The 13,362-nt window shown below is 36.6% G+C and overlaps 1 protein-coding gene across 38 annotated transcripts in view; it reads left to right on the plus strand.

The window, feature by feature from the left end:
- Nucleotides 1-12,985, plus strand: part of PTPRD (protein tyrosine phosphatase receptor type D) — a 2,309,829-nt gene extending 2,296,844 nt beyond the window's left edge. For all 38 annotated transcript variants that reach the window (XM_054658683.2, XM_054658684.2, XM_054658676.2 and 35 more), the window contains 2 exons: nucleotides 7,267-7,402; nucleotides 9,279-12,985. In XM_054658683.2, coding sequence (XP_054514658.1) covers nucleotides 7,267-7,402; nucleotides 9,279-9,347 — 205 coding nt within the window. In that variant the 3' untranslated portion in view covers nucleotides 9,348-12,985. The remainder of the gene's footprint in view (nucleotides 1-7,266; nucleotides 7,403-9,278) is intronic.
- Nucleotides 12,986-13,362: the final 377 nt, after the last annotated feature.

Raw genomic sequence — 13,362 nt, forward strand, 5'->3', positions numbered from 1 at the left:
AAAGACGTTCTTTGAAACCAATGAGAACAAAGACACAATGTACCAGAATCTCTGGGACACATTTAAAGCAGTGTGTAGAGAGAAATTTGTAGCACTAAATGCCCACAAGAGAAAGCAGGAAAGATCTAAAATCGACACCCTAACATCACAATTGAACTAGAGTAACAAGAGCAAACAAATTCGAAAGCTAACAGAAGACAAGAAATAACTAAGAACACTACAGAGCTGAAGGAGATAGAGACACGAAAAACCCTTCAAAAACTCAATGAATCCAGGAGCTGGCTTTTGGAAAAGATCAACAAAATAGATAGAAAAGACAGAAGACTCAAACAGACACAATAGAAAAGGACAAAGGGGAAATCACCACCGATCCCACACAAATACAAACTACCATCGGAGAATACTATCAACACCTCTACGCAAATAAACTAGAAAATCTAGAAGAAATGGATAAATTCCTGGACACGTACACCCTCCCAAGACTAAACCAGGAAGAAGTTGAATCTCTGCATAGACCAATAACAAGTTCTGAAATTGAGGCAGTAATTAATAGCCTAGCAACCAAAAAAAGTCCAGGACCAGACGAATTCTACCAGAGGTACAAAGAGGAGCTGGTACCATTCCTTCTGAAACTATTCCAAACAATACAAAAAGAGGGATTCCTTCCTAACTCATTTTATGAGGCCAGCATCATCCTGATAGCAAAACCTGGCAGAGACACAACGAAAAAGAAAATTCCAGGCCAATATCCCTGATGAACATCGATGCCAAAATCCTCAATAAAATACTGGCAAACTGAATCCAGCAGCACATCAAAAAGCTTATCCACCACGATCAAGTCGGCTTCATCCCTGGGATGCAAGGCTTGTTCAACATACACAAATCAATGAATGTAATCCATCACATACACAGAGCCAATGACAAAAACCACATGATTATCTCAATAGATGCAGAAAAGGCCTTTGGCAAAATTCATGAGCCTTTTATGCTAACAACTCTCAAAAAACTACGTACTGATGGAACGTATCTCAAAATAAGAAGAGCTATTTATGACAAACGCACAGCCACTATCATACAGAATGGGCAAAAACTGGAAGCACTCCCTTTGAAAAGTAGCACAAGACAAGGATGTCCTCTCTCACCACTCCTATTCAACACAGTATTGGAAGTTCTGGCCAAGGCAATCAGGCAACAGAAAGAAATAAAGGTTATTCGATTAGAAAAAGTGGAAGTCAAATAGTCTCTGTTTGCACATGACAAGATTGTATATTTAGAAAACCCCATCGTCTCATCCCAAAATCTCCTTCAGCTGATAAGCAACTTCAGGAAAGTCTCAGGATACAAAATCAATGTGCAAAAATCACAAGCATTCCTATACACCAATAATAGCCAAATCATGAGTGAACTCCCATTCACAATTGCTTCAAAAAAAATAAAATACCTAGGAGTCCAACTAACAAGGAATGTGAAGGACCTCTTCAAGGAGAACTACAAGCCACTGCTCAATGAAACAAGAGAGGACACAAATGGAAGAACATTCCATGCTCATGGATAGGAAGAATCAATATCGTGAAAATGGCCCTACTGCCCAAGGTAATTTATAGATTCAATGCCATCCCCATCAAGCTACCAATGACTTTCTTCACAGAATGGGAAAAAACTACTTTAAATTTGACATGGAACCAAAAAAGAGCCCACAAAGCCAAGACAATCCTAAGCAAAAAGAACAAGGCTTGAGAGATCATGCTACCTGACTTCAAACAAGGCTACAGTAACCAAAACAGCACGGTGCTGGTACCAAAACAGAGATATAGACCGATGGAACAGAACAGAGGCCTCAGAAGTAACGCCACACATCTGCAAACATCTTATCTTTGACAAACCTGAGGAAAAACAAGAATGGGGAAAGGCTCCTCTATTTAATAAATGGTGTTGGGAAAACTGGCTAGCCATATGCAGAAAACTGAGACTGGATCCCTTCCTTATACAAAAATTAACTCAAGATGGATTAAAGACTTAAACCTAAGATGTAAAATGATAAAAACCCTAAAAGAAAACCTAGGCAATACCATTCAGGACATAGGTATACACAAAGACTTCAGGACTAAAACACCAAAAGCAATGGCAACTAAAGCCAAAAGTGACAAATGGGATCTAACTAAACTAAAGAGCTTCCGCACAGCATAAAATACTACCATCAGAGTGAACAGGCAACCTACAGAATGGGAGGAAATTTTTGCTATCTATCCATCTGACAAAGGGCTAATATCCAGAATCTACAAAGAACTTAAACGAATTTACAGGAAAACAACAACCTCATCAAAAAGTGGGCGAAGGATATGAACAGACACTTCTCAAAAGAAGACACTGACGCAGCAGACAAACATATGAAAAAAATGCTCACTATCACTGGTCATTAGAGAAATGCAAATGAAAACCACAATGAGATACCATCTTACACCAATTAGAATGGCGATCATTAAAAAGTCAGGAAACAACAGATGCTGGGGAGGATGTGGAGAAATAGGAATGCTTTTACACTGTTGGTGGGTGCGTAAATTAGTTAAACCATTGTGGAAGACAGTTTGGTGATTCCTCAAGGATCTAGAACCAGAAATACCGTTTGACCCAGCAATCCCATTACTGAGTGTATACCCAAAGGATTATAAATCATTCTACTACAAAGACACATGCACACGTATGTTTATTGTGGCACTATTCACAATAGCAAAGACTTGTAACCAACCCAAATGTCCATCAATGATAGATCGGATAAAGAAAATGCGGCACATATACACCATGGAATACTGTGCAGCCATAAAAAAGGATGAGTTCATGTCCTTTGCAGGGACGTGGATGAAGCTGGAAACCATCATTGTCAGCAAACTAACACAGGAACAGAAAATCAAACACCGCATATTCTAAGTGGGAGTGGAATAGTGAGAACACGTGGACGCAGGGAAGCGAACATCACACACCAGGGCCTGCCAGGGGGTGGGGGCCTGGGGGAGGGATAGTATCAGGAGATACACCTAATGTAGATGATGGGTTGATGGGTGCAGCAAACCACCCTGATGCATTTATACCTATGTAACAAACCAGCACTTTTTTCTTATCTACCCCAGAACTTAAAGTTTAAAAAAAAAAAAAAAAATGCTAATCATTATGTGAGCCTCCGGTAAGTTTTAATCTTTTTGCTGGTTGAGGGTCTTGCCTCTACGTTGATGGCTGCTGACTAATCGATGGGCTGTGGTTTCTGAAGGGTGAGGTGGCTGTAGCAATTTCTTAAAAGAAAATAATGATGAAGTTTGCCACATCAAGTGACTAAGTGACAAAGTCAAGAGCCTTCTCTGCACCATGCAATGTTGTTTGATAGCATTTTACTCACAGTAGAACTTCTTTCAAAATTGGAGTCATTCCTCTGCAACCCTGCTGCTTTTCTATTAACTTTGTTTATGTACTATTCTAAATCCTTTGTTGTCATTTCCACAGTGTTCACAGCATCTTCATGAGTATATTCCATCTTGAGAAACCACTTTCTTTGCTCATCCGTAAGGAACAACTCCTCATGTATTCAGGTTTTATCATGAGATTGCAGCAATTCAGTCCCATCTCCTGGCTCCACTTCTAGTTCTAGTTATCTTGCTATTCCACCATTTTTGCAATTTCTTCCTCTACTGAAGTCTTGAACCCCTCAAAGTCATCCATGAAGATTGGAATCAACTTCTTCCAAACTCCTGTTACTGTTGATAATTTGATCTTCTCCCATGAATCACAAATGTTTTTAATGGCATATAGAATGGTGAATTACTTCCAGTAAATTTTCAATTTACTTTGCCCAGACCTATCAGAGAAATCACTATCTATAGAATGTATAGCCTTATAAAATGTAGTTCTTAAATAACAAAACTTTAAAGTTGAAATTCCTCCTTGATCCATTGGGCTGCAGAATCAATATTGTGTTCACAGGCATGAGAACATTAATCTCCTTGTACATTCCACCAGGGCTCTTGGATGACAAGGTATGTTGTCAATGAGCAGTATTATCTTGAAAAGAATTTTATTCTAAGCAGTAGGTCTCAAGAGTGGCCTTAAAATGTTCAGTAAACCATGCTATAAACGGATGTGTTATCATCCATTCTTTCTTGTTCCATTTATAGAACTGGGCTATTTGGTACAAGAGGTTGAGCTTTCAGCCTGTCTTGATGTTCAATGTGCCTTCCTTACTAAAACTTAATTTCTTCAAGCTTTTGACTTAAAGTGAGAGATGTATAACTCTTCCTTTCACTTGAGTATATTTAGTGTAATTCTTGAGAGCCCTAGGATTTTCAAATGGTAAATGAGCTTTGGCTTCAGCTTAATGTCACCAGCTGCATGAGCCCCTAACAAGAGAGTCAGCCTGTTCTTTGAAGTTCTGAAGTCAGGCATTGACTCCTCCTCTGTAGCTATCAAAGTCTTAGATGACAACTTCTTCCAATATAATGATGTTTGGCTACATTGAAGATCTCTTTTTTAATGTAGCCACCTTCATCAATGATCTTAGCTAGATATTCTGGATAACTTGCTACAGCTTCTGTAACAGCACTTATTGCTTCACCTTGCACTTTTATGTTATGGGGTTGGCTTCCTTCCTTAAACCTCATAAGCCAACCTCTGCTAACTTCAAACTTTTCTTCTGCAGCCTCCTCACCTCCCAGCCTTCATAGAATTGAAGAGAGTTAGGGCCTTGCTCTGGCCTAGGCTTTGATGTAAGGGAATGTTGTAAATGATTTGATCTTCTATGCAGGCCTTTAAAACTTTCTTCATATCAGCAGTAAAGCTGTTCTACTTCCTTATCACTCATGTGTTCACAGGAGTAGCACTTTTAATTTCCTTCAGGAACTTTGCACTCACAACTAGGCTGTTTGGTGCAAGAGGCCTAGCTTTCAGCACATCTGGGCTTTAAGCTTAATTATTTCTAGCTTGTGATTTAAAGTTAGTTAGATACACGTGACTCTCCCTTTCACTTGAACACTTAGAGGCCATTGTAGGGTTATTAACTGGCCTAATTTCGATATTGTTGTGTCTCAAGGAATAGGGAGGCCTGAGGAGAAAAAGACAGATGGGGAAACTGCTGGTTGGTGAAGCAGTCATAACACACACATTTGTCAATTAAGTGTTCGTTGTCTTATGGTCATGGTTCATGGCACCCCAAACCAATTGCAGTAGTAACATCAAAGATCAGTGATCACAGATCACTTTAACAGATGTAATAGTAAGAAAAAATTTGAAATATTACAAGAATTACCAAACTGCTACACAGAGACACAAACCGAGTATGTGCTGGTGGAAAAATGGCACCAATGTACTTGTTCAATGCAAGATTGACACAGATATTCAATTTGTGAAAAACACAGTATCTGCAAAACTCCATAAAGTATAGCACAATAAAAGAGTGTATACCCATATTCAGACAAAGTAGATGGTATATAGTGGGATTGAATTACCTGGATATTTCTTTTAACTTTACTCATAATTTGCCCAAATGCTAATTTAAACTTTTCTAAAATAATCTCTAAGGAAAAGAGTATCTTTAATTTAACACATCTTCTTAACTTTAGGCATCCTTATATGTATAGGTACATAAATGTGTTATGTGTGCATGTTCTCATTGTTTTTGTCATAAAATAATTTTAATATTCCTTTAGTATAATGCTAAAGGAATTGCAGTGCATATACCTTTTATATATATATATACACACACACACATATATATATACACACACACACACACACACACAAAGAAGACTTCTATATATTTCCTCTTATTTAGGAATGTTCTGAAAATACCACTTTTCTTATTTATAACTTATTAAACTAAGATGATAAAACCAGTAAATTGAAAAGTTGTGAGTCCAATGTCTGTTCTTTTTTTGAAAATACTTAGTAGAAAGTAACCCAATGTTTTTGTTGCATTCGAGCTATCAAATCAAGGTAAGATAGACTCTGGAGTACCTAGATCATTCAACAAAATGATAATAAATCTCAGTTTCTCACAACTAAGAGAGACTTTCAAGGTTAAAAGGGACCTTCAAGGTCATCTGCTTCATCTTAACAGAAGGCTTCACTGCCGCTAGACATCTTCAATCACTTCTTAAAGACTGACTCCGCATGGATTTTCAAACCTCACTTAACATTTCTGTTTAGACTGTAGAAACCCCATTTATGAAGGGACACACTATTTATATATGCCTGTCAGCTACATCCTCCAGTAAATGAATCCATCTATTTTCTACAGCCCGTGCCCAAGCGTTACACATGCTGTTTAATTAGGATCCAAAAATGCAGGGATTTTTCAGATTATTCACTGTTTCCCTCATTATCTGAACTTCCCATTGCTTTCCTGCTTAAGTGCACAAGAGCTATGAATTAATTTTCTTTCTTGCTACCGTGAAGATTCTGGAATTATCTTAAAACAACGAAGACAACAGAGAGAAACTCAAAACCTTTCTAATGTGGTTTTAGTTGCTGATCATGTAAAAATAGTAGATAAGTTCAGAGATCAATGGCTCTTAACCATTTTTTTTTTTAAGATTAGAGACCCCCGTGAGAATCCGTTGAAAGTTCTAAGTCTCAAGAAATAAGAAAACAACATAGTATTTACTTCATGTATACGTACACTTACAGGATAGTCATAAACCCTCCTGAAGACTAAGTGAAAATCACATATATACCCTGTTATAGCATCTCTTTTCTCATAATAAAACCAGCGTAAACATTTGACTAGTTATAGGCAAATACGTTTAGGTTATGGGGCATCGCATATGTATTTTAAGTAACTGTAAAATGTGAACAATGTGATAGAAAAGTTAAAGATGCCAAATTCACTTCACCTTTTTCTGAATTATTTCATACTTTACTTTAAAAATATTAAGTAGGCAGGTTCTAAATTTCAGAAACTCCATGAATATTATAAACCTATATGTTATTTACCCTTTCTTCTTTTCATTTGTTATGTTTCCTTGGTCTTTCTAAAATGGTATAAATCCCCATTGAAAAGACCTTTTATTAGACTTACTCCTAATTACTTCATCCTCATTATCACATGCTGTTACAACTCAGTATCCCAAGAGTAATCATTTGATGAATGTGATACCATGTTTTCCTGAACATGGCTATAAAGAGATATGGAGTGTGGAAGCTGGTAGAAATATGTCCACACCCAAGCAAATGTGGCCAAGACTGTGAACATCTCACCGAGTAACATCGCCTTTGTTATTGTGGCAGCGCGGGCGTTGGAAGAACTGGAGTCTTCATAACGCTAAGCATTGTTTTGGAAAGAATGAGATATGAAGGAGTCGTAGATATCTTCCAGACTGTCAAAATGTTAAGAACACAACGACCAGCTATGGTACAGACAGAGGTGAGAAAATCCATTGCATTTTTCACATCTCAAGAGGCTACGTTTTGCTAGCCTGGACCTCCCGGACTCCATACTCTCTCAACACCAGACACAAAATACTGTAGGGAAAGCATCAAACTGTTTAATAATTTTGAACCTCATTTTCCCCCTTTTTAAATGGGATGAGATTATTAGTGTCTTAGTGTTGCTATAGAAATTATGTGAGATTATATGTTAGATTGAGCTATGTTAAATTTTACTACTGGACCATTTTTGACCAATAAAATGGCAATTTCATAAAATTCATTATATTCATAGTCCTATAGTATAAATATATAAATATATAGAAAGCATAATATTTAGTACATAATATAATCTCAGCCCATTTAACTTCTCCATTCTCCCTCTGTATGCCTACAGAGGTATCAGCTCTTCTGTATTTCATGTCTTAACAATGGCCATTCGAAACATTTTGATTCTGGATAAGCCTAGAGATATTAATATTAGCCCCTCGTTTCCTATTCCAATAATTAATATGGAAATTTGGATATTTCTCGTAATAATAAGAGTTTATGATATAACCAGTCTGGTCTATTGAGCATTCATTTCTAAAGATAATATTACCGACAGAGTTTATGTTCTGCAAAAGGCCACCAAATTATACAACTTTTATGTGTTCCTCAATTCATCATCCACAGTATCTTTCAGATGGATTTCAAAGTAGTGCAAGTGTTTGGCTTGCAATAGTCAAAACATTATGGCAGCTTGAGAAACTTAATGGGTCTTAGGGGTTACAGAGGGAAATTGGACATTTAAAAAGCCTTAACACTCAGCCAAGCAACTTACTGTGACAAGATAGGAAAGTAAACACCATTTATTTTGCATTACCAACCATTTTTATTATAGAAAAATGCACATTTAAGCAAAATAGAAACTATCTGTCTACTTTGAGCCCGATTGGCCACTGAAAATAGATTTCTTTTATGGGGAAAATCCTTTTTCTCATCCCTATAGAGATCTGTAAATTGTGATTTTTCCATCTCTCCAACAATGCTTCAATTTATTCCAATATGATAGTGTTCTTCGTTGTCTGAAAAAGGCCATGCTTCATACTGCTTTTTTTTTAGTGTGTGCCTTTCTAAAACAGACAACTGGCAATCACACAGAATTGGGCTGAATTTACAGGTATTTTTTGATGTGGGCAGCCAGTCCTGTGAAGCCATTTTCAGGGATGAAAAGCTTGGAAGTCCAGTGCCCTGTGTAAATGGATTTGTGTGCCTGGTGTGCCGCACCAGCTACCTTCTGGCTGTATATGAACATCATATGTAAGTGAGAGAGACAGCCAAAGGGTAGCTGAAATGACTGTGAGTGATTCTCACTGCAAGCTCTACTGTCCAAACATAATTTTTTAAAAATGCAAATTCTGTTGGCAGTAGTTCAGAAGATAAGTAAATTCAGATTTTTCTCAGGACAGTTTGTGTCTGTATCAGCCTCTCTTAAATATTTAAACTGAGAATTAGTTATCTTGAATAAGCAGATAATTGTAAAGGATGATTTTCATCATTATCTGCTTATAAGGCATGTAAGAAGTTTATGTGTTCAATTGGTGGTAATGGTTTGATACTACTTGGAAAACACTTGTCTGGGAAGGTAATGTTCACTCGACCTGCCACTGCTTGGAATTGGGAGATCGTTTTAGTCAAATTGATTGGCAAAGTTAATCAACACCCCATGTGGCTTTTTCTTTGTTCACTATAAACAATTGGTCATTGGATTAGACCGATTGACGAAAGTAGTGATTTTGCCCCATATAGATGTTATCCAATATTGATTTTTATTTTTCTATGAAAATATGCTCATGGTCCCTTCTTTTGCTTCTCCCCATTGTCTCCTGCAGGATCAATATCAGTTTTGCTATCGTGCCGCACTAGAGTACCTGGGCAGCTTTGACCACTATGCAACGTAGAAACCCCTGACCCCTTCTGGATTTTTACTACAGGCCCTTCAATATCCATGGAGTCTCTTCTGAGCCATACAGGGCACTTGAGAAGTCCTTCTTAACTTCTAGCTAACAACTACTTAGTGGGACTATTACACGCAAAACAAATTAAAAACAAATTATTCCAGGTGGACCAAGAATTCACACTTTAATAATCTAACCTGAAAAATAATGAAGAGAATCCTGACTGATGAGGCATCTGAAGGATTTTATTTACAGATACCTCAAGGATTCAAAATCAAGGGAAGAAGAAATCACCGCAAAGAACCACCATCTTATTCAGGATTGCTTGAAAGGTGCAAGGAGAAATTGCCAGAATGCTGCAGTTCAGCGCAAGCTACGTGCTGGTGTGGCTTCTCACAATGAAACGGACTCTGCTTTGACATCGCCCCTTCCCACCATACTGCTCATAATAACATTTTAGGGGGAAAGGGGAGGGAATGTTTAAAAAGAAAGTCCTTGATTTAGTTTTTTAGTATTGTAAAGATACTGCTGACCTGTGCTTCATTTCTAACTGTGTAAACTTTTTTTTAACAAAATGTATCATTCGATAAAGTGAATTTTAAAAAAAAAAAGTTACATAACTCTTCATTTTTTATTTCCAAATCGTAGGTTTTTTTTTAAGCTGTAGAACTGTTATCTGTAATATCTTGCTGTAGAAATATCAAATCATTTGAAATTTGCACATTTTTGTGCAAAACTCAATCTACAGTATCAGTCTCGTCAGATATATTAATTTTACACTTCTGTTCAGTTTTGATTGGTGAGAAAGTACCCATTCTCTTCAAATAATCAAAGATAATTATTATTTTGTTTTGTTTTTGGAATCAACAGGGAGGCGCAAAGTATAAAGTTGCTGCTAACATATATACATATATATCCATATTTTATAAGGGTGTCTATGTATATATAGACAGTGTGTCCACACAAAAAATAGATACAGTTATCAGTCAGTCAGTCAGTTCTTCCATGATTTAGTTTTTTTAAACGTAGAAAAGCTATTGTGAACATCTCTTTCTTTCCATTTATTCTTAATTTTTTGACATATTGGTATTTCTTTAAAGGGAAATGAGGAATGCACATCAGTGATCGTCAAACCTCACCCCCTAATTTCCTACCTAATCTCCCCCCACCTAACCAATCAATCATATCCACAAATTCTGTTTTGTTAGTCAGGCTTCCAACAAAGTTCAAGATTTCTAACAAACACTCTAGTGCAATAAAAATTATTAAATAGCTAAGAGGTGTGCATGTGGGAAAGGTCAGTGCATATCCCTTTAGGAGGGGAGAATGTTGTAATATATCAGCTATCGAGTTGTTTAAAAAAAGTGTATTCAATCGTATATTGTCTATAGTATGTGCTATGAAATTTGCATTTATGATATGTAACAGGGGCAAAGCCAAATTCATGTTACTCTGTTCAGTCAGAAACATTTTGTGGCATACAGCATTCCTGGGAAGTGCTGTACTTTTGTTTCGTTTTGGTTTTAGTTTTGCATTTAGAGTGCCTTATAATTGATGCCTATTTTAATAGCATTTCTTTTTAGCTTTTGGTTCGTATTTCCATTCACTGTTCGTATCTGTTACTCTTTCTATTAAAGCATTATCTGTTTACCACATGTACAAAAACTCTTTGAATAATATGCATTCCTAGTTTTCAGCCAAGTCGGGGATGTTAGTGATTGTACCAGCCCAAAGCACTTGGATAATCAGGGCCCTTCTTCCTTTTATAATCATCAACATCAGAAAAAGCTACTTGTTTGTTTTATTTATATTCCCTTCCAAATCCGCTCTGGAACATGCAGTAACTGCACCAAACTTATTTTAGTAACAAATATCATTGGCAACTTTGGAATATATTTGATATTCCATTAGGATTTTTCTAAAAGGGGAAATAAACTATATATATATGTATCTTACCCCCAATTCTTCCAACATAATTTCTATAGGAAGCCAAGGATGATGGCATAAGTTTGTCACATATATTACATGATTTTAAATAATCCTCAAAATACCCAAGGAACTCTTAAAGAGTTTTGGTATGAGTATACTACTTTGGTTTAATTTTAGCTTCATGGATGTTCTGCATGGAAGGATTTTTGTTTTCCACATTTTCCCATTGCTAGCAGAGTGAAATCCAAGAGACCAAACATTTGCAAGCATTGTATTTGAGCACTTTTGTAAAAAACAAAGAAAAAGAAAAAAAAGAAAATATATATAATACTAAAAAAAATGTATCTAGAAGGCTACCTCAGAATGAGACTCTCTAACCTACATCAGAACCAGAGAAGAATGTGCACTATGTGGGTCTGTTATCATTTGCTTTTAGTTTGTATCTTTTTGGAGATTTATCCAAGTGCCAGATTACTCAGTGCTATAGTTTTCTTTTAGTTAAACAAAGGGGGTCAGACAGACATTGCATCATCCAGACATGCCTTGTTGGACATGTAGAATCCGATGGAGCACTGCACACCAGAATGATTGGCCAATGAGCAGCTTCTCTCCCTGAAACAATAACTGCCCATTTGGCAAAGGGAAAGATGACAATAATCAGAAGAAGAAAATGAATGGGATGCATACCGTAGACGAACGAGGCAGAGACTATTGCGGGAATCTTACTGTTCAGGAGCTGTTCCTAGAACTAACTCCCTTACTGTCATTGATGTGCATTCCACTCTGTGCTTTTCTGTACAACCATTCAAGTTTTAATTTCCCAGGTGAACCATCTTTATCTGCCATTACCACAAGCTTTCAAGTTTCCAGTTATTTTCATCATCATAACCAGTACGGTGCTATTATTTACCTATGTACGTGTAGTTATGTATAATTTTGTAATTAGTTACAATGGTAAAAAAAATCAAAATATATAAAAAGTGATTTGTACAGAACTTTATTTTAGCTCTTTTTTAAAAATGATTTGCATGGTTAGAAAACGGCGAGGACAGCCAGGGGAGGGAAGGGCCTCTAGGGAACTTTGCACTTTCTATACCTTTGTACTATGCACTGCCCTATTGATTCTACACCCAATAATGATATTACTTGAACCCATCTGTAAGAAACTGCTTCGGAAATTCATTTGTGTGTATGTAAATAACACAACATAGAAACAGGAAGGGAAAAAAGTCTGCAGTAATGCACGTATTTTTTTTCTTTCCTGTTTATTTTCGGTTTTGCTTTAAGTCCTTTTATTTTTAATTCCCTTTTTGTTTTTCTTTTTGGGTTTTGGTTCCTTTTGGGTTTATGGGTGCCCTGATACTCCAGCAGAGATCAGAAGGCTGCAGATCCATTCTATCCATCAGTTATGTGGCTTTGCCATCCCAGCTTGGAGTGTCTTTACAAAGATAATAACAGTTGTGTTCTTTGCTCTCGTTTTGGATGCATAGACTGAAAAATTAAAACAAATAACTTGTAAAATGGCTTGTTAAAAAATACAATTACCTCTAATTAGTAGTACGCGTAAATGTTTTACAGAATGAAAGGCGTGCTTTTTATTTTCTTACTTCGTTACATTGGTGGCGAAAGAAGTCTGTATGAAAATCAGTTCTTTGCTGACACAAGTTCCATTTGTTACAAATGAATTCTAATAAAAATGTCAGTGTTATGCAGCCCTGGCCTTTGCTTTTGTCCATGCAAACACTTTGGTTTTGAACTGACTATTTGTTCTCTCCTCTTCTGGTTATCTAGTTAGTTCCTTGTACTAGTAAGAATTCTGTTTACCGAGAGACTACTGTTTACAAATATCTACCTTGAGGTAAGCACTTTTCACTGGTAAGCAAACAGAGACTCAGAGAAATAGTTTTTCCAAGTTCACAGAACAAAGAGGCATTGCTCTCATTCATATCAGAGATCATAGGCAATCTTTGATTCTGTGGAAGATGACTACTATATAGAAATTTAAGTGCACAACTGTATATATACATCTATATGTATGTATGTATTTTCATCTCGAAACAACTTTCATGCACATAAAAATAGCTCCATG

The sequence above is a fragment of the Pan troglodytes genome, chromosome 11, assembly GCF_028858775.2.
Source record: "Pan troglodytes isolate AG18354 chromosome 11, NHGRI_mPanTro3-v2.0_pri, whole genome shotgun sequence".
Classification (NCBI taxonomy): Eukaryota; Metazoa; Chordata; class Mammalia; order Primates; family Hominidae; genus Pan; species Pan troglodytes.